General features: G+C 34.3%; 1 protein-coding gene across 22 annotated transcripts in view; it reads right to left on the reverse strand.

Annotated features, from left to right (window-relative positions):
* RBFOX2 (RNA binding fox-1 homolog 2) overlaps positions 1-23,305 on the reverse strand; it is a 393,928-nt gene that overhangs the window by 52,244 nt on the left and 318,379 nt on the right. For 21 of the 22 annotated variants that reach the window (XR_013179263.1, XR_013179264.1, XR_013179261.1 and 18 more), the window contains one exon: positions 19,803-20,027. Coding sequence is in view for 9 of the 22 variants with exons in the window: in XM_077168689.1 (XP_077024804.1) it covers positions 19,803-20,027 (225 nt within the window). In the remaining 13 variants the exon portion in view is untranslated. Of the gene's footprint in view, positions 1-19,802; positions 20,028-20,958; positions 20,981-23,305 lie in introns of those variants that run through there. The other variant, XR_013179271.1, reaches the window with a different exon arrangement.

A 23,305-nucleotide genomic window follows, 5' to 3' on the forward strand; every position in this document is an offset into this window, starting at 1 on the left:
AATTCAAAACTAGGCCTCTAATATCATATGTTATACCATCTACCTTCTAGTACCGAACCTATCCTCTCTTCCTTTCTTCCCATTCAAGTAGAGAACTTGTGTTGATTCCATCCTCTCTCACTTACTTACTCAGAACCCATATCTGAAGTGGCCAGGATTCTCTTGGAGAGGAGGTAGGCATGGGGTTAGAGACAAGAAAGGCAAGCAAAGAGGTGAGGTGTGTTTTATACTTAAGAGAAGAGAAGTAGGTCAGGCTATGAAGGGCAGGACAAGCAAGAAAAAAAGAACACTAGCAAAGATGTAATGAAATTTATATGACCAGAACCTATATACATCTATTCTTCAAATAGCTCATCTTCTCAAATAAAATATAGATATCTGTCAACACTGCATAGGAGCCCAGGGCTTTTTATATTTAATAGTAAATATAATTTTTAAGTCTCAAAATCTCATTCTAGAAAAGAGAATTAAACACGTGTGGTGTTTCTGTTTTTGTTGACCCCAAACTTTAAAAATCCTTATAATAGAGGAAAAGGATTCATTTTTCTGACTTTTTCCCTTCTGAAACAACGGAAATATTTTAACTATTTACACACTGTGAATAAATGTGCTGACATGGTTTGAAGGAGAACTCTGGGCAATACTAGATGAAATTACTTTCTGAGTCTCTATTATAGGACTTAACACATCCTATGGAATAGGAATCTAATGAACCTCTTGATAAATTTGGGAATAATATTTTGGTTTATAGATTACCCATTTTCTTCAAAATTTATTTCTACCCTCGCTTCTTTTCTGTGAATGCCTTCATATCTTATTTTTACCTCGTTAAGGCTGAAGGGAAAGAGGAAATTCAATTTAGTACAGTAAAATTTTTTACATCATTTGTGTTTGAAAATGTCTAACCACCCTATTTTAATGACAGTTTGGGCTTTCATTAGAATTCTGGGTTGAAAAATTTCCTTCAGAATTTTGAAGGCAACTCTTAATTGTCTTCTAGCTTACAGTGTTGCTGCTGAGACATCTGAAGCCATTATGATTCCTGTCCCTTTGTGTGTGATCTTTCCCTCTATCCCTATTCTCTCTGGCTTATAGGGCCAACCAATTATTTCCACCATTTCAAAATTTCATAGTGATATGCATTAATGTAGGCTTGTTTTCACCTATTTTACTAGGCATTCTCTGGTCTCTTTCAATTTGGAAATTAATGTTCTTCAGTGCAGGGAAATTTTCTTGAATTATTTCACAGATGATTCCCTTCTAGACATTTTATCTTTCTTTCTGGAACTTGAACTATTCAACAGCGGATCTTCTGGACTGTGCTTCTAATTTTCTTATCTCTTCTCTTGCACTTTCCATCTCCCTGTGTATTGACTCTATCGTCTCAGATATAGGTTTTTGATCTCTCATCTGAAACCTTTGGAGCCAAATATTTATCAGAGTTCAGAATTTTAGGATTTTAGAAAAGCAATGTGATATACAACCCATAATGCAAAATCTTCGATGAGACCTGAGACAATAATATTTATTTAGTAAAATTATGTTTATTCACATAAGTGGAATAAAGACTTAAAATACACTGTTGGTTTTACTGCAAACTTAGGAAAAATCATTTGATTTTCCAAACATTTTGGAATTTGATACTGTGAATAAAGAGACTATGGATCTCTTATTCTTCAATTTCATTTTCCTGCCCTTCAATGGAATTTTTCATTTTGTTGCGATGCTTTTCATTTCAAGGGTCATTTTTCTTCTCTGAGTATATCTGCTCATTGCCTTAATTTAACTTAGACTAGCATCCTAGTCTTGTTTAGTAGATACAGAATCTTCTCATTTCTTAAAGGATATAAATGATGTTTTGGTAATTTGGGAGTTAGAGGGTTCCTACTTCCAGCATTGTCTCTTTTTTTACCTCCCCCCCCCCCCCCCATTTCTTTTCTGTTTGTTTTGTTCTCTACCTTCCTCAGAATCTAGTACTCCTTGGCTTGTTGTTCCTGATTAAGAATGGGGTGGGGATTAAGAATGGGGTGGCATGTGATGGCTAAAACTTACTGGAAGTTCTGAGCTTGGGGGGGGGGGTTGATGACTTTGGATGCATAGGTAAGTTAGGTAAGTGTTTACTTGTTGGGAGAACACCAACATGTATACCTTTAAGTCTTTTCTCTTCAACTAGCCAGGCTCTCCAGAGAAAAATCTTCCAATCTTCTAATTGGTGCTACCAGTTTTTGAAACTTGAAATTTTTGAGGTGTAAACTAAATTATTCTACATCTTTCCCTACTACCAGCTTAGGCAATCTGCTCATTTGGGTCTGTTAAGTTACCTACTAATTCGTCTTCTACTTTCCACCTTCCAAAATTATGCTACAGACTCTTCATATTTTATGCCTGTGTGTTTTTAGGAATATAAACCTATAAGAACTGTAGGTCATATGAAGAGTCTGTATATGAAGAGACTGCAGTTCTTATAGGTTTATATTCCTAAAAACACACAGGCACAAAAACAGTTTATTTACTACAGTTTTAGGGGAATTTGGGAAGGAAGTAAAATAGATGTGTATATTTAAAAGTAACCTGGAATCAATAATAAGTGTTTAATAAAGTCTTAAATTACCACCACAGTTTTCAGGGAGAAAGTATCCCCTAAGCAAATAAATTCCTATTGTTTAAGACAACCCACAGTATGGCATTTGTTTTAGCAACTGAGAAACTAAACAATTGTGCATACATATTTTAATAAAGGGAGCAAGACAGGGCAACATGGCCTGTGCTTCTTTTGGGCTGATGTGTATTAATTACTTTGGGAAATACTGCTTGTTTTCAAAATAGTCTTTGTGCCTCAAGTACAGAGAACTATGTTACAGTTCTTCTCCAATGTATGTAGGAAAAGGTTGAGGTAAACTAAACAGATGATCTCAGAAATGAAAGATGGTTATCGGCTAACAGCAAACTCAGAAATCTAAAATTTTTTCCCCTTTCTCTGTTCTTTACATCCTGAGATGAATTCAGATATAAGTTGAGGATAATTAAAGTATTTGGGGATAAGGACACATGACAAGCTGCAATGTGGGATCCTAGATTGGATTTTGGAACAGAAAAAGGACATTAGTGGAAAAACTGGGGATAGTTGAATAAGGTCTATACCTAATAATAGTGTATCAAAGTTTCTTATTGTTTGGTTTTGAAAACTGTACTATAATTATATAAGAGGTTAACACTAGGGGAAGCTGGGTGAAGGGCATACAAAAACTTTCTGTATTATTTTGCAACTTTATTGTATGTCTAAAATTATTTCAAAATAATAAGATAAAAAAGGTATTTTGGGATGTCAGATTCTAAACCCTATAGACTATTAAAACACAAAAAATGATTAGTTGGTTTAATGATTATATACAGATGCAATCGCAAACAAATAATTATATTTGTGTTCAAAATGTGAGTTAGAACTCCTAAATGGGCTAAAAAGCCCAGTCATTTCAAATTATTGGTATGGTAAATGAAAAACCCATTTAAGTTAAAAATTACCACTTCTAAATTAGAAACAATTTAACTTGTAAATTTCTTTTACATATAAAAGGTGAGTTACATAAAGCTTCACCTCCTACAGCCTTGTTCAAACATCTCAGGCTAAGAACAAAATTATAAAAGATTCCTAGTTGGGCTCAATTTCTTTTCAGATCAGGGTGGCCTTCAGACAAGGTTTTCAAGTGAATCTTCTTCACAGGATGAATTAGGTATTTTCACTTTAACACAAAGTCAGTTCTGGTTAGTGCAAGGGACATGATTTTGAAAACTGCATAATTCAAGACTAAATCTATTTATAGGATAAATGGATATTTCTATTAATAGCTAGGAGTAGAGCTCCTATGTGAATTACCAAGCAATTCATATGGCTCTGAAGTTAGGTAATTATTAAACAAATTTTTAATTGGGAAGATTCATATCACTTCAAAATTGCATGAGAGTGATTATATAATTTCAAATCTTCACATGATTTCATATTTGAATGATTCAAACTTGTGTGAAATAAGATTGCAATGAATTTTATTATTATTATTATTATTATTTTTGCATGGGCAGGCACTGGGAATCAAACCCAGGTCTCCGGCACAGCAGGCGAGAATTCTGCCACTGCATCTCCATCTTTAATCTAAAGAATATATATATGTCTGTATACACACACACATACATATAACCATACACATATGTATGTGTCTGTTAAAAATCATAGAGCAGCACTTTCCAAAGGGTAGAAATGCCAGTTCTGTAGAATGTTAACTGGTATTTTGTAGAAAATGGATTTCACTGTCAAATAACTTTGGGAAACACTGGACTAAAACCAGTTAATGTTTCTTAATTCTAGGTTCTTTCAAAGGCTTTAACGCATCCATGTTCATTGTGAATTTCCAAACGGAAGAATTCTCTTCTCTCTCTAAGCATATATTATACATATCATTTGTTCGCTTGTTCATTTTTGCAGAGTAAGCTGTAAAATTCACTTTGAAAAATTCTTCTTTTATCAGAATAGTTCTTAGGGGATTAGCTCTGAAGAGTTTGAGGGAAGAAAATGGTAAACCGGATAGTCTGGCAATTTGGATAATTTTATAAGTCAGGGAATGCCTATAATACTTTCTTTGAAATGAAATAATATATACTAATAACAATTATACCTAATATTTATTGAGCATTTACTATGTGCCAGACATTCTACTAAGTACTTTATATTCATTTTCTCACTGAATCTAAAAAACAACCCTAGAGGTAGGAAGTATTAACACCATTTTTACAGATGAGGAAAGTGAGTATTAAAGTTATAACTCTCTCAAGGTTACACATTTAGCATGTAGAAGGAACTAGGAGTTAAATCCAACTCAATCTGATTTCCAGGGCTCAAGATCCTTAACCACAATATTAAATCTTTAAAAACAGCTTTTTTTTTTAAAAAGAGAGTTACTCTTAAAATTGAGTTTTCCCCACAATATTTTAGTAAATGGATTGAGCAGCGTTTCATCATGCAATTTTATAGAGCCTTTAAAAAAAGAACTACAACCCATGTAAGTTAATCAACTAGATTTGTTAAAATTTAAAGCATTTTTTAAAAGCTTAAAATAGAGTATACAAACGGTTGAAAATTTGGTGGAATTGCACAGTATGCATTCCTCAGGGTAAAAATGCCCTAACACAACAATACTTTTCTAAAAAATGAAATATTGGTCCATGTGAAAACCAGGGTATCTCATAGTACTCAAATAATACACTAACAACGCTCATGATATGTTGAGCATAAAATTGTTTATCTAGTGCCACTACCAAACTATATTTTAAGCACAGAAGAGTAAATTTACTATACAGAACAATTCCCTATTTGCAGAAAATGACTTTGATTTATTTAAGAGACATGCTTATGCATATCTTATGTGTATTTGGATATTGTTATGATAAGTCAAATTATGAGAATCTAGTCCTGTTTGGACATTTAAATGTAACCTAACATTTTTCCAATAAACTAGCAATTTAATTTTCATCAGAACATATCTAGTTTTATTTTCTCAGTGGGTCGAATAAAAAGAAATTAAGAAAGGCATCATTCATTTATGATATGATCATTTACTGAATTATCAATATCACACTGTGAAACAAACTGTCATATATATATGTAATATATAAAAATTATATATTTTAATATTTTCCTATATATTTTATATAGAGTAATATATAAAAGTTATATATAATATATAATGTGAAAGGCAAACAGATCACCTTGATTTCTAAAGCCTTTACACAAAACCAAATGAAGCCTTTACATATAACCAAATGATTCTTTATTATTTTAATGTACTTTTTAGAATGAGAGAAATTTTGTGGTATATTCCAGCTGCAGTTCTTAGGTTTAAAATTGAAGAGTAAGTGGAAGCTGAGAAGATAAGACCATATCTATGGATGTCTTTTCTTTTTTATAATTTCCACAAGGACTCAGACACAAAGTATTTGACCAAAAACAGATTTCCTGAGCTCCAGCTTTGTTACTACCTAATTCCAAATCGTTGCTCAAGTCACTTAAAACTGCTGAACTCGGCTGTAAAAGAAGGAATTAGATACAATTATTCCTAAAATTTTCTTTTAGCTTTATAATTCAATGTTTCTGATCCAAGTTTAATGACTTCAAAAGACATAATAAAATATTTGTGAAAAATGTACAACTCTTACAGACAAGATAAAAAACAATCATGCCCCTAACTTCACTATTAGTGCTTCTTTGGCCTAACTCCCACAATGCGAGAAGCAGTAAGGATCAGTAGAGCTTAGCATTACCGTTCCTTGCAAGTTTTTAGTTCTAGTTTCTTTGGTGGTGACGTATATATGGACAGATGCAAAGTAGAAGAAGCAAAAGTTGTGATGCTAACAATATTAACAAGGTGCAGAAAGAGTATCTTGGGCCTTTCATGATTCAAAGAACAATTTTCTCTATTCAAAAATATCCATGCCTGGCTCTGAGTATGATTTTCAGTAGCAACTCTTATAACAACTCTAGATTTTGAGGTTAGGCTAAAGATTCCTCAGGATCCAACTCTGAAAATGTCAAGCTGCTAGCAAAACTCTGGAACTGGAGGATAAAAACAATTACTTTAAAGGGTAAACTGAAAAAGGATGTGGATATTTTGTGTAGGCTCAATGTCCTCCATCTTTTATTACTTTGGGGGCTTCACATGGAAAAGTAGATGGCTGAATGAATAAATTACTTTGATGTAAATTACTTTGATGTCCAAGGTCTCTCATTCTGGCCAAGAAATAGAACATGCTAATGATACCTGTACTGCAAGGTGAAGTTAATATTGCTCAACCATACTATGATCCGTAAGTGCTCACTTGGGCAGCAGGTCCCATGGTTAAAGTTAACTTCTTGGCTATTTTAAGGGGTCACCAATTCATAAGGCACCTTCAAGTGTTATCAGATAAAGGAGTCTAGTGAGGAATCCCAAGGGAGGATGGAGCGACTAAACTTCTGATAATAGTGAAGTACAAAAAACTGGCTTCAATATCAGAGAAAGGTTGTGTAACAAAGCCAAGAAACTCTGGTGATAATGGGCAATATAGCATTTGAATGATCTTTAATTAGAGGTATGCTCAGTAGGACCACCAATGAAGAGAACTGTAAAATTTACAGCTAATATAGTAAGGCAGTCCCCTCAACTATTTCTTCAAATCTCTTCTTTAGACCCACCACCTACTCTTTTCAAATCCTACAAATGATCCTTAATTGTCTACAGCATAAAATTCCAAATCTTTTGGGCTTGCATTCAAAGTCCTCCATAATTTAGCCTTTATCTACCTATCTTACTGAGCACTACTGCTTTAGAAGAGACCTCTGTTCCAACCAAACTCACCATACGCAGAATCTTCTATATATATCTCCACCTGTTACCTTTGAACAGTAGTTATCTACCATCTTGGTCTCACTACCCCTTTCAATGTGTAAAAATTACTGAGGACCCCATATAACTTTTTGTTTCTACGGATTACATTCTATTATTTATTATTTTACAAATAAAAGCAGAGAAATTTTAAAAGTATTTTAAAATTAGTTTTAAGTAACAATAAACCCATCATATATTAACATAACACATTTTAATGAAAATAACTTTTTCTAAGACAAAAAAATTTAATGAGAAGAGTGACAATTTTTTAAATGTCTACACTTACTCTATTGCAATACGTTGTTTTGGTTGAAGTATATGAAGAAATATCCAGCCTCACATAGATACTTGGAAAAGGGAGAATATTTTAACAGCATTCTCAAATAACTCTGGATATTTTTCTTTGATAATATGCCCAAACTTGACCAGTGGTAGTTTTTTAAAGGTTCCCTGCAATGTTGAATTTGAAACTCAACTGATGAAGTTCTCACACCGATATGTTAAAATTCATTAGACTATCATATACTTTGAATGCAACCACTACCCATCATGATTTTGTAAAATTATACAGTAGCCATTGGCATAAATTGGTTTGTGGAGTTATGGAGCTCTTCCAAATGTTGACACATTTTATTATACAATTATCACTCTCAAAAATCATTTGTTAATATTACTACCAGTCTCATCAGAAAAGGCTTAAGGGAATTGTCAAGCTTGCAGTGGCAGATCCAAGTTCTTCAAAATTCTAATTCTTGTTGCAAAAGTTGGAGTTTTATCCTTGGCAACAAATACCGTTAGCTTTTCTTTTGAAGTTACAGGCCTAATACTTTGAGAAAACGTTTGTCAGATACCCAAGTCTGAATATCAATTACACTTATAAGAAAAAAAAAAATAGTTCTCCATGAAAAAAACAACCAGTTCATTCTGCAACTTAATTGCACAAGTATTTTCCTTGAGCCAACCAATGAAACTTCAGTGTGCAGCACAATTACTTTATAAAAAGTTCCCATTTTGCACAGAGAATTCGAAAAAAAAATCATGTACTCAATGGCGGGGAATTAATAAAATAATTTTTACTGTTTTATCAAGGACACTATAAAGTGATTCTGCATTTTTCCCCTCCATGTGAGTTCATGGCAGTGATGAATATGTCTACCAGCACAGTCTGGTGCCACTGCCTTGATTCACGCTAAGATACCAACAATTTTACCCACTAATTGGGCAAAGCATACACGAAAAAGGTAAATAATGTCAATATTATTATGAAAATAAATTTGACCTCGCAGATCCATTAAAAACGCCTCAAGAACTACCACCAATCTGTGGTCGATACAGAGAGGAAAACTGCTTTAGAACATTGCCTTCAATGTCTTCCTCCACTCCATCAAGGGCTACAGGTTGATCAAGGTTTAGATAAAGTCATATTGACCTCCTCAAACCATTTCCCAACTAACCCACTTCACAACTGTCTCTTCTCTTTCTAGTACTTACTTAAAATTTTATTTTTCAACTTAAGACTTCTATGAGCTCACTGAAGGCAGAGGCCTTATTTTACATCTTTAAGTCTACCTAATGTCTAGCACAGAAATGTATGGGCACAGAACAAATATATAGAAAACTCTTTTGTAATGATAAGAACAATAATATAATTTGTGGGAAAGGATATAGGCTCTGGGAGCCAGACAGCCTATGGCTCATATCTTCACACTGGCATTTACTAGTTATGTGACCTCGGACAAGTTATTTAATCCTTGCATGACTCGCTTTCTCCATCTGTAAAAGTGGAGAAATGATAGTATCTATTTCACATAGTGGTTGTGATCATTCAAAGTGAATACATATAAAACACTTGAAACAATGTCTGGCACAACATAAGTATTCAAAGATACTACTTAAGTAAATATTTCTGTTATATATGCACATATTTTAAAAACTTATTTAAGGACTTTGATTAAAGATATTGGCTTGTATATTGGTAATAGAATAAAATAAAATTAAAAAATCCATGGAACTGCAGTGAAACCATGGAACACCACTATACAAACAGCAAAACCTAAGTTAAACTATGGACTACAGTTAATAGTACAATTACAAAATTGTACAATTTTTATGTGTTCATCAACTGTAACAAATGGAGCATACCAAAGCAACATATTAATAAAAGGGTGGTATATGGGAATCCTGTATTTTATGCACGATTCTGTAAACTCACAACTTCTCTAATTAAAAAGAAAAAGTTTCTAAGATGTCTCAATGGAGCCCTAGATTATAGTCTAATATCCCTTGAATGGAAGAAATATCCTCATGCTAGACTTTCCCCTTTCAAAAGGGAAAATTCCTTCACCTGCTATCACAGTTGGCTTTCTTATACAGCAAGGTTTCCAGGGCAATTTCACAGGTGATGAGAAATTCATAGTAATACTTGGTTTATCTCTCTGACTCTACTTTTATACAAAATGGTTAGCTACTTAACTTTCAATGGCTTCTACAGAAATTCCTAACCCTCTCCAATAAGTATGTCATGGTTTATAAAATTATTCCTTAAATCTAATTGCCCTTTCTTGTGCTATTTGTTAAAAGTTCACTTCCTCTCCTGTTTGGGGGAAGATATAGCATGAAAAGAAGAAACTGATCTACCATTTTAACAAAAATAAAAATAGGTAGCACCAAAATATTATATAAATTGTGTGTAAGGGGAAGGAAATGTTCTTATTGAATTATTCAGTTAGGAAAACCTTCCCCTTAAGTGAAAACTTCAATGTGCTATGTCTCCTAAAACAGAAAGTATTTATATTATTTGGAAGGATGTCTGAGAAATAAATTCTGTCACCTGAGCTGGCATGGCAACTGTTAATATTTTTAACAGTGTATTTTCTGACTGACATTTACTTTTAATCATTCACAGATACTTAATATACCAGTGTGGGTGATAAAAAGAGAGCAAGTTCCTGCCCTCTAGGAACATATAACCCAATAGGTAGTTAAGATATATACACAAATGTAAATCTCAGATTTGAAGATTATTCAACAAAGCTTGTCTAGTTCAAATACTTTGATTATTTGTGCCTGCTGACATCTGGAAATACATCTAAACATTTAAGAACTGAGGTCCTTTCTTCTCTGCAGGCAGGCTCAGTAATAATCAAATCACTTCATACCCAAGTGGGAGACCCCAAACTGCTATATCTTTGCACAGTATGGGACAAATTGACTGTCACACAAGTTCTCATCTTAAGAGCAGAAGCTCTCAAATGTTTAAATCAACTTCTAAAATACATTTTAGAAATAAAATTCCAGACTTCATTGTTTATTTATTTTTGTATGAGAAGTCCTTTATGTTCTCTTCACTAAGAAGATAAGACTATCCAACATAAACAGGATCTCCATTAAATGCAGCTGTAGCTCACAGTAATAAAAAGCACAAAGGCATGACATCAACTGTGACAACTAATTTAAAAAGATACAAGATGGTAAAAAAGCATCTTAAAGAATTATTTAAACAAGTCATTTCTAAAGCATTCCCAGCTTATTCTAACTGTATCATCTACCCTGTATTATCAGGTAGGCATAATCAAGCTCATTTGATAGATAAAGAAACTTTCCATTATCTTGGGAGGTAAACTATTTATTCAAGATCCAGTGTAATAAGAATGACACAATCTTTGACTCTATTGTCCTTCTTACTTTACTCATCCAATCAGTTGTCAAATCCTATATATTCTACTTTCATAATTTCTTATGAATTCATTCCCTCCTCTATATAACCACTGCACCCCCCTAGTTCAGAACTTCATTATTGATTCCAAGCATAAGACTCTTAATCAATCTCTCTGCTTCTTTACATATCTCGTATACGGCTGCAACAGTTTAATCTTCTGCAAACACAATTCTGATCACTTCATTTCCTTGCTTTAAAAACTTCAATAAAGTTCATATTTCTCAGCACGGCATTCAAATGCTCTTCCCAATCCATACTCAACCAATCTCTTCCTCCCACCTCACTTCTACTAGTCTCCACCAAACACACAAAACTTCACCCAAATGGAAATCCATGACTTTATCCAAAGACATTTGATCTTTCCATCTCTCCATCTTGGATTTGAGAAGCATGTTGCTTAATTCTTCCCACCAGCACCAATGCATGTTCAAATTCTAGTCATTTTCAATACAAAGTCTGGATCAATGCCATCTCCATCAAGAAGATTCAGCTTCTTTTCCCTCAAGACTATCAACACAGACCTCTACCTTTTTTATATTTTCCCCAAATAACTACAAAGTATCAGGTACTGTGATAAGTAAGGGAATGCAAAGATGAACAAAACAGACTTTCTCTTTTGAAAGTCAGGGAGACAAATGTGAATTAAAAAATATATTTATCTTCATATTTTGACTAGTGTACTTCCTAATATAACTTATGTAGGCAGCTTAATTGAAAATCATAAGTACATGGAACCTTGAGTAGGGCATGAGATTTTGTTGGTTTGTCCAGAGTGATTTGAACAGTGAATAAAAAGGTATTGGCAAAGTCCCCTTCAGGGAATGATGAGAAAGCAGGAAAATTTAACTTCCCCAAGTTGAATTCTTGATATTCTCACAAGTAGTGTGGAGAACCAAAGCTATAGGCTGAGCCCCCAATCTTGGGGTTTGTTCATATGAAACTTAACCCCACAAACGACAGGTCAAACTTATTTAAAACTAGGCCTAAGAGTCATCCCCAAGAGAACCTGTTTTGTTGCCCAGATGTGGCCTCTCTCTCCAGCCAAAACAACAAGCCAACTCACCACCCTCCCCCTGTTCACATGGGACATGACTCCCAGGGGTGTGGACCTTCCTGGCAACGTGGGACAGAAATTCTAGAATGAGCTGAGACTCAGCATCAAGGGACTGAGAAAACCTTCTCGACCAAAAGGGGGAATAGCGAATTGAGACAAAATAAAGTGTCAATGGCTGAGAGATTCAAAACAGAGACGAGAGGTTATCCTGGATGTTAGTCTTATGCATTAAATAGATATCACCTTGTTAGTCAAGATGTAATGGAGAGGCTGGAGGGAATTGCCTGAAAATGTAGAGCTGTGTTCCACTAGCCATGTTTCTTTTTTTTTTCTTTTTTTTACATGGGCAGGCACCAGAAATCGAACCCGGGTCCTCAGGCATGGCAGGCAAGCACTCTTACCTGCTGAGCCACTGTGGCCCGCCCACTAGTCATGTTTCTTGATGATGATAGAACAATGATATGACTTTCACAATGTGACTGTGTGAGTGTGAAAACCTTGTGTCTGATGCTCCTTTTTTTTTTATTAATTAAAAAAAAAAAGAAATTAACACAACATTTAGAAATCATTCCATTCTACATATGCAATCAGTAATTCTTAATATCATCACATAGATGTATGATCATCATTTCTTAGTACATTTGCATCGATTTAGGAAAAGAACTAGCAAAACAACAGAAAAAGGTATAGAATGTTAATATAGAGAAAAAAATAAAAATAATAATAAAAAATAAAAATATATATATATAAAAAAGGAAAAAGAAATAAAACAAAAGACACAAACAAACAAACAAAAAAAAACTATAGCTCAGATGCAGCTTCATTCAGTGTTTTAACATGATTACTTTACAATTAGGTATTATTGTGCTGTCCATTTTTGAGTTTTTGTATCTAGTCCTGTTGCACAATCTGTATCCCTTCAGCTCCAATTACCCATTATCTTACCCAGTTTCTAACTCCTGCTGGACTCTGTTACCAATGACATATTCCAAGTTTATTCTCGAATGTCCGTTCACATCAGTGGGACCATACAGTATTTGTCCTTCAGTTTTTGGCTGGACTCACTCAGCATAATGTTCTCTAGGTCCATCCATGTTATAACATGCTTCATAAGTTTATCCTGTCTTAAAGCTGTATAATATTCCATCGTATGTATATACCACAGTTTGTTTAGCCATTCTTCTGTTGATGGAGATTTTGGCTGTTTCCATCTCTTTGCAATTGTAAATAACGCTGCTATAAACGTTGGTGTGCAAATGTCCATTTGTGTCTTTGCCCTTAAGTCCTTTGAGTAGATACCCAGCACTGGTATTGCTGGGTCGTATGGCAATTCTATATTGAGCTTTTTCAGGAACCGCCAAACTACCTTCCACAGTGGTTGCACCATTTGACATTCCCACCAACAGTGGATAAGTGTGCCTCTTTCTCCGCATCCTCTCCAGCACTTGTCATTTTCTGTTTTGTTGATAATGGCCATTCTGGTGGGTGTGAGATGATATCTCATTGTGGTTTTGATCTGCATTTCTCTAATGGCCAGGGACATTGAGCATCTCTTCATGTGCCTTTCGGCCATTTGTATTTCCTCTTCTGATAGGTGTCTGTTCAAGTCTTTTTCCCATTTTGTAATTGGGTTGGCTGTCTTTTTGTTGTTGAGTTGAACAATCTCTTTATAAATTCTGGATACTAGACCTTTATCTGATATGTCATTTCCAAATATTGTCTCCCATTGTGTAGGCTGTCTTTCTACTTTCTTGATGAAGTTCTTTGATGCACAAAAGTGTTTAATTTTGAGGAGCTCCCATTTATTTATTTCCTTCTTCAGTGCTCTTGCTTTAGGTTTAAGGTCCATAAAACCGCCTCCAATTGTAAGTTTAATAAGATATCTTCCTACATTTTCTTCTCACTGTTTTATGGTCTTAGACCTAATGTTTACATCTTTGATCCATTTTGAGTTAACTTTTGTATAAGGTGTGAGATATGGGTCTTCTTTCATTCTTTTGCATATGGATATCTAGTTCTCTAGGCACCATTTATTGAAGAGACTGTTCTGTCCCAGGTGACTTGGCTTGACTGCCTTATCAAAGATCAAATGTCCATAGATGAGAGGGTCTATATCTGAGCACTCTATTCGATTCCATTGGTCGATATATCTATCTTTATGCCAATACCATGCTGTTTTGACCACTGTGGCTTCATAACATGCCTTAAAGTCTGGCAGCGTGAGACCTCCAGCTTCGTTTTTTTTCTCAAGATGTTTTTAGCAATTCGGGGCACCCTGCCCTTCCAGATAAATTTGCTTATTGGTTTTTCTATTTCTGAAAAATAAGTTGTTGGGATTCTGATTGGTATTGCATTGAATCTGTAGATCAATTTAGGTAAGACTGACATCTTAACTATATTTAGCCTTCCAATCCATGAACACGGTATGCCCTTCCGTCTATTTAGGTCTTCTGTGATTTCTTTTAGCAGTTTTTTGTAGTTTTCTTTATATAGGTTTTTTGTCTCTTTAGTTAAATTTATTCCTAGGTATTTTATTCTTTTAGTTGCAATTGTAAATGGAATTTGTTTCTTGATTTCCCCCTCAGCTTGTTCATTACTAGTGTATAGAAATGCTACAGATTTTTGAATGTTGATCTTGTAATCTGCTACTTTGCTGTACTCATTTATTAGCTCTAGTAGTTTTGTTGTAGATTTTTCCGGGTTTTCGATGTATAGTATCATATCGTCTGCAAACAGTGATAGTTTTACTTCTTCCTTTCCAATTTTGATGCCTTGTATTTCTATTTCTTGTCTAATTGCTCTGGCTAGAACCTCCAACATAATGTTGAATAATAGTGGTGATAGTGGACATCCTTGTCTTGTTCCTGATCTTAGGGGGAAAGTTTTCAATTTTTCCCCATTGAGGATGATATTAGCTGTGGGTTTTTCATATATTCCCTCTATCATTTTAAGGAAGTTCCCTTGTATTCCTATCTTTTGAAGTGTTTTCAACAGGAAAGGATGTTGAATCTTGTCAAATGCCTTCTCTGCATCAATTGAGATGATCATGTGATTTTTCTGCTTTGATTTGTTGATATGGTATATTACATTAATTGATTTTCTTATGTTGAACCATCCTTGCATACCTGGGATGAATCCTACTTGGTCATGATGTATAATTCTTTTAATGTGTTGTTGGATACGATTTGCTAGAATTTTATTGAGGATTTTTGCATCTATATTCATTAGAGAGATTGGTCTGTAGTTTTCTTTTTTTGTAATATCTTTGTCTGGTTTTGGTATGAGGGTGATGTTGGCTTCATAGAATGAATTAGGTAGCTTTCCCTCCACTTCGATTTTTTTGAAGAGTTTGAGGAGAGTTGGTACTAATTCTTTCTGGAATGTTTGATAGAATTCACATGTGAAGCCGTCTGGTCCTGGACTTTTCTTTTTAGGAAGCTTTTGAATGACTGATTCAATTTCTTTACTTGTGATTGGTTTGTTGAGGTCATCTATTTCTTCTTGAGTCAAAGTTGGTTGTTCATGTCTTTCCAGGAACCCGTCCATTTCATCTAAATTGTTGTATTTATTAGCGTAAAGTTGTTCATAGTATCCTGTTATTACCTCCTTTATTTCTGTGATGTCAGTAGTTATGTCTCCTCTTCCATTTCTGATCTTATTTATTTGCATCCTCTCTCTTCTTCTTTTTGTCAGTCTTGCTAAGGGCCCATCAATCTTATTGATTTTCTCATAGAACCAACTTCTGGTCTTATTGATTTTCTCTATTGTTTTCATGTTTTCAATTTCATTTATTTCTGCTCTAATCTTTGTTATTTCTTTCCTTTTGCTTGCTTTGGGATTCGTTTGCTGTTCTTTCTCCAGTTCTTCCAAATGGACAGTTAATTCCTTCATTTTTGCCTTTTCTTCTTTTCTGATATAGGCATTTAGGGCAATAAATTTCCCTCTTAGCACTGCCTTTGCTACGTCCCATAAGTTTTGATATGTTGTGTTTTCGTTTTCATTCGCCTCGAGGTATTTACTAATTTCTCTTGCAATTTCTTCTTTGACCCACTTGTTGTTTAAGAGTGTATTGTTGATCCTCCACGTATTTGTGAATTTTCTGGCACTCCACCTATTATTGATTTCCAACTTCATTCCTTTATGATCTGAGAAAGTGTTGTGTATGATTTCAATCTTTTTAAATTTGTTAAGACTTGCTTTGTGACCCAGCATATGGTCTATCTTTGAGAATGATCCATGAGTACTTGAGAAAAAGGTGTATCCTGCTGTTGTGGGATGTAATGTCCTATAAATGTCTGTTAAGTCTAGCTCATTTATAGTAATATTCAGATTCTCTATTTCTTTATTGATCCTCTGTGTAGATGTTCTGTCCATTGATGAGAGTGGTGAATTGAAGTCTCCAACTATTATGGTATATGTGTCTATTTCCCTTTTCAGTGTTTGCAGTGTATTCCTCATGTATTTTGGGGTACTATTCTTCTTTTAATACTTCTTTAGGATCTCAAATTAGTTGATATAATGCAAAATTTTATATATGTATATAGTGAAGAGTTTCTGATATAGATGAGGAATAGAAATCTTAACTCTCTTTATATTGATATTAAAGGACAGAGCTTGCACTTAATCACTGTCATTAGAAGCACAAAATCTGGGGGTCTGAAACAACAGGAAATGATGGAATAAGGAAAAAGAGAAAGGGGCATATGCAATGATGAGGAGCACTGGCTATGGTGGTATAAGCAGGTCAGTGAATTCTATCCTCAAAACAAAAACAGTAACAATTGGACAAACCTGTCAGAAACAACCAATTTAGGATTTTAGAAATCAGTCAAAGGACTTACTGAAAAATTGCTAAAGCTTAGTGTAATATCAGCAAAAGTCTATAAAACTTATTGCTTGGGGTTATTCCAATACCCCATTCCCTACCTCAATTGGTGTAAACTTAGTCTTATCAGGGAAGGGCTGGGCACAGTGACCAGCATCTTTGCTGCCAGAGGGGCAGACCTGATTTGGGGTGTGTGTGAAAGGGTAGGAGTATGATAAGCAGCTTTGAGAGCTAAAAGTATCAAATTTTGTAAGAACCTAACAGGTAAAACTCACAGCTCTCCTAGTTTGAGACTGTGGTCTGAAACATCTATGGCTACACAGGGTGTGGGAGTTATGTTCTGCAGTTTAAGTTCTGGCACATTACTTAAATCACACACACACACACACGTGCGCGCAAATGCAAGCATGCACACAAACATATTCCTCTCAGAAATTAAACATTCCAAAGTCATTACTGTATATTATTCAAAGTGTCCAACATCCACCAAAAAAATTACAAGACATGCAAGGAAACAGCAGAGTGAAGTGTGACTCATACTCAGGAAGACAAGCATTAACTAGAAATTGAGAAGGCCTGGATGCTGGACGTAGGAGATGACATTAAAGCAACTACCACATATGCATTCAAAGATTTAAAGGAAAATATAATAACAAGTAAGAAATATCAATAGAAAAAGAAAAATTATAAATGCAAATTCTGGAATTGAAAAGTACAATGACTGAAAAAAAATATTCATAAGATGGGCTCAACAGCACATATGAAATGACAGAAGAGTCAAGGACCTGAAAGAGAGATCAAAAGAAATTATCCAACCTGAAGAACAGAGAAAAAAATATTGAAGAAACATGAAAAGAACTGCAGAGACCTCTGTGAGAATGTCCAATGTCCCAACATAAATGTAATAGATGAAGGTTCCAGGGGGCGAGAAAAAAGAGGCAAAACAAATATTTTAAGAAATAATGGCCAAAATCTCCCCAAATTTTACCATACCGGGGATCTGCTGAGATTTTTGGATGAAAAGCATTACTCTATAGATCTAAAAATCTCAACTTATTCCAACTATGAGAAAAACAAAGAGAGCCACACCTAGACATATTGTAGTCAAACCGCACAAAGTCAAAGTCAAAGACCAGTGTAAATCTTGAAAACACGTAGAGAAAAGCGATTCATCATATGGAATAAGATAACAATACAATTAACAGTCGATTTCTCATTAGAAACAACTTAATCCCCATTTGAGTCCAGATGGCAGAAAGAAACATATTTAAAGAAGGGGCTGTCAATTAAGAATTCTACAGCTTGTAAACCTGTCCTTCAAAAGTGAAGACAAACGAAAAACATTCCCAGATAAACAAAAACAGAATTTGTTGCAAGCAGACCTACCCTACTGAAAATAACTAAAAGAAAATCCTGTTGGCTGAAAGGAAAATGACATCAGATAATAATAACTCGGATCCACCAAAAGCGATGAAGAATTTTAACACGGAATTGCTGCATTTATAATATATATGGCAATAACAGCAGAAAGAAGAATGAGGAATTGGATGAATGGAACTCCATTTTACCAGAACAAATACACATATACAATCCTCAGCAGGTTGTGATAAGTCAAAAATGTAATCCCTAAACCAACCACAAAGAAAAAAGAACAAAACCTAGCTTTTAAAAAGTCACAACGCGATTTAAAAAATAAAGTAAAAATTATTTAACACAAACAAAATTAGTAAAGAAGGAACAGAGGTACAAAAAAAAAAATACATGAGACTTACAGAAAACAAACAGCAAAATGGCAGAAAAATAAGTTAGTAGAGATGAGGTCAAAAACGTAGGCTATGGCCAAACACTATTTAAAGGGTCTAGATTTTACTCTAATTGTATTAGGGAGCTATTAGAGTTAAGGAGGAAAATAGCATATTTGCATTTATTAAAAACCTTATCTTGGCTGCTACACAGGAAAGAACCTATGTGATTTGGATTGGAGTGGTGATGATGATGACGATAAGAAAATTACATGAATTAAATTCTCTTAAATTTCATTACACCCTCTTGAGACAGGTACTATTATCTTCATTTTATAGATGAGCAAAGAAAAAAAGAAATTAAGTAAGTTGCCAAAGGTTATATTGCCAAGTAGAGGCCAAACTGAGACTCAAACCCAAGCAGTCTGATAGAGAGTTGAGCATGCAGGAGCAAGACAAACAGGCTGAAGCAGGAAAATGTTTTAGAGTTATAGCTTCCAAGACTTGCTAATGATCTGTATGTTGAGGTGAGGAAAATAAACAAAATAGTGAACCCTAATATAAACTGTGGACTATAGCTAATAGTATAATTATAAAAATATTAAATATATGTGGCCAGTCCTTAGGAGGCAAATTGGGAGAATGGAGTGCCAAGAAAGCCAACAGACTAAGTATTTCAAGGTGAAGGGAAAAGACAATGTGTAGAATGCTGCTGAGAAGGGTGCGTAAAACAAGAACAGAAAAGGGACGTTTTGATTTTGCAACATGGAAGTTATGGGTATACTTGAAAAGTACAGCATCTTCTTCTGCACTTTAGTTCTACCATTGCACTTACCTTGCCTCATTCATCTCTAGACTATAAATTCCTGGGTAGTGACTACGAGTTTTAATTCTAAATCCCTATCTTCTAATTACAATGGTTGATTTATATATAATTTAGCATTTATATAAATGTTAAATTAATGCAAAGGGTTTTCAGGTCTGATGATTAAGGTAAAGATTTCGACATGATGACATGCATTCTTTCATTTCTACTTCATAATTCACATACCGTAAGAGATCCGTTTTGTGTGCTGGGTGAGTTGCTACTCTGCTCTCCATGGGCTTGCGAACTTCCATAGAGTGTCAGGTTATGCTCACTGGTCTGGCCGGCATAGTCCTGAGTGTGTGGCACTCCATATTCTGTGGGAATTCCATTCTGTGGAGGTGGTGGAAATGGGATGGTAGTGAAAGGCTGAACCATTGCATCAGGAGTTGTTGTTGGCTCCTGGTTACCCTAAAACAAAAACGAGGAAAAAATGACTTTAAATTCTGATTACATAATTACTTTTAAGGTGAGAATACAAAATTCTCTGAATTTTCTCTTACTGTTCCAAAAAACTAGAACATTTATTGCCCCAAGTTTGGGATGCCAGGAAATTTCTCACACACAATAAGCTATGAAATCACTGTAGCACTGAAATTAGTTTGGGCTGCTAGTATTTTCTTTAGAATACTCCCTATTCTTTAAACCATTCATAAGAGAACCAAAGGGAAACAAATTAGTTTCCTCAGAGAAAAATTCATAGCAATACATAGAATGACATTATAAAGTCTCAAAACCAGACCCAAGCTTGATAGCCCTGAATTATTCTAAATTTTGCCCTTATTAATGTCAGCACACTTTAATATGGTTCTCCTCAATTCGATCCCCTCTCAGTAGTATAAATATGAACAAATATCAGATTACAAAAGTGACCTGAATCTTCAAAAAAAATCTCTTTTAAGTAAACAAATTCTTATTACTTGCCCCGCGTGGCAAATGTTATCTTCGACTTAAAGTGAGACTAAAGCAGGACAATCCACTTTCACTAATTTCTTCTATGTTCTTCAAAGAGTATACAGCTATCCCTTGAAGTTTTATGTCCCTTAATCTCACATACATATTAGACATGTTCTTATGCTCTTTCAGCATAACACAAAATCCACCTGCATAAACTTTCAACAGGTCTTACAGACTCATAAATGTAAAGTCAGCAAGGCTGCAGGTATAAAATACATTTTAGTAGAAGGAGAGAAAGAGAACTCCAAAAGTATCATTCTTTTTCAAGGGACCTGGAAAGCTTCTGCTTCTAGCAGAAAGAACTTCTGCATCTAATGTAGAACCATGTTGGATTAGATACTGGATAAATTCTAGTTCAATGCAACCTGAGGTTACTTTGACTTACCTATTGCCACCAATTATATGCCCCTATCCTTCCCTGTAATAAAAAAGGAGATGGGGGGTGGATTTTAGGGTGCCACACAAAAGCTCAGTCCTTCTTGAGCAAAGACAATGTCAACACAAAATCTGTCTATACACTAAATTTATTATCTGGAAAAATACTGTCTTCTTTGATGGCTACTACTTCTAATGGAAATTCCTTTTATGCAGAAACATTTTCTAAAATAAATGCTCAATTTTACTCTACCTTAATTTGTTCCCGTAACACCAAAATATCTAGTTTTCTTTAAAAGCTGTTCAAACACTTTATACTGCTCAACTTTATCACCAGACTATTTATATTCCTACTTCTCCAATGAGTAACAAAAAGAGAATGCCAAAAAGGACAAAATTATCCCAGAGCAGTAATTATTGTTTATCTCACAACCAATGAATTTAAAAATATGATGCGCCTATGTAACCACTACCCACAATATATAAACATATACATAAAACATTTCTACCCTAGAATATTCCCTTATACCAGATTTCAATCAACATTTTCTCTCCAACCTGCCCCCTACAACAGAAGCAACTATTTCCTAACTTATATCATCACAGACTAGTTTTTTCCTGTCCTTAAACTTTATATAAATGGACTCATAAAGCATGTATATTTTGTGTGTTTAACTTCTTTCATTCAACCCAATGCTGTTAAGACTCATCCATGTTGTTGCAAGTTCCAGGAGTTTGTTTCCTTCTCCCTGCATGCCCCACAACAGCATTCCAATTTGTGACTACAGTTTGTGTATCCATTCTCCTGATGATGTAGTTGTTTTCAGTACAGAGGCCAATTATCTTTATAAGTATAATTACATACTCAATAAAGCCTAAAGAATTAACTACAAACTAGTAGACCTAATATGTAAGATTGATATACAACCATTTTAAATCTAGCAACAACCAATTACTCAAAATAGTGACAAAATTTATATTGCAATAGAAAACATACAATATAATATAAAACAAGACCTGAATAAGTGGAAAGAAACATGTTGTTTCTGGAGGAATACTTAATATAAAATGCTAATCCCCCCCAAAAATAGTATGTATACCTAATGTCATTTCCAATCGGGAGCAATGGTGTCTGGGGAAGGAAATAGGATTAAAAACATTTGTATTTCAAAAACTATCAAGAAATTTTGGAAAGGGAAAAATTATGAAGTGGGGAATACTCTATCATATATTAAAACTTACTACAAAATCACTGTAATTAAATGCCATAGTAAATAGTAGGAACAGATGAAGTGATCAATGAAACACCGTTAATTCTAAAATAGAATTAACTAATTTAGAATAGAATTCTACAATAGTTTCTGGTTTCAAGCCAGAAACTTAGAAGATAAAGATGGCATTTCAAATCAGTGAGGTCAAGAATGGTTTATTTATCATATGGTATTTGCAAAGTTGGCTACGCACCAGAAAGAAAATAAATTGCCCCTCAACTCATACTCCATACCAGAAAAATTTCAGAGAATAAAATCTGGCATAAAAACTAAAACTATGAAAATATAAGAAGAAAATCTAGGAGCATAAACAGGGAATGGGGAACTCTTCAGACAGTAAACCTAAAAACTGGAAAGGAAAAAAAAGAAAATGACAGATTTGGCTATATTAGTAAAGAAAGAAAGGATGAAGTATGGGTGGGAGGAGAGAGAAAAGAAATACTAGGGGAAGGGAACGGACTTCAAAGTAAAAAAAAATCAGATGGAAGAAGTGTCAATACTAATGTATAAGAAACACACATACACAGCAACAGAAAAACAGGAAAGGATTTAACTGAACAATTCAATACAAATGGCTAATTTAACTGAACAATTCAATACAAATGGCTAATATAATAAAAATTTCAATCTCACTAACACTAATATACAAAATAAGCTCAAAATTTTAGTTATCAAGTTGGCAAAATAAATTTTAAACATTTTATTGAAGTATAATTGAAACACAACAAACTATGCCTATTCATATAGAGGACAATTTGTTAAGTTTTGACAGGGACACATCCATGAAACCAATACTACAACCAAGATAGTGAACATAGCTATTCAAAATTCCCAAAAGTTTCCTTGTACCCCTGTATAATAAGCATGGGTTACATTTGAGACGAAACCTACCAGTATATTTTTGATGTAAAAGAGAATGAGAAGAAAAAAATACAATCAATAAGAAAAAGCCAAGATGAAACTGAAGCACTGAGTTATTGTGCTACTCTTCAGAAAAATGTGATGACAAATCTAGAAAAAGAAAAATTCGTAACTGTTTCATTTTTAAAGTTAACTAGCATCAAAATTCAGCTGTCTCCAGTGTCC

This window comes from Tamandua tetradactyla, chromosome 7 (genome assembly GCF_023851605.1).
Source record: "Tamandua tetradactyla isolate mTamTet1 chromosome 7, mTamTet1.pri, whole genome shotgun sequence".
NCBI lineage: Eukaryota > Metazoa > Chordata > Mammalia > Pilosa > Myrmecophagidae > Tamandua > Tamandua tetradactyla.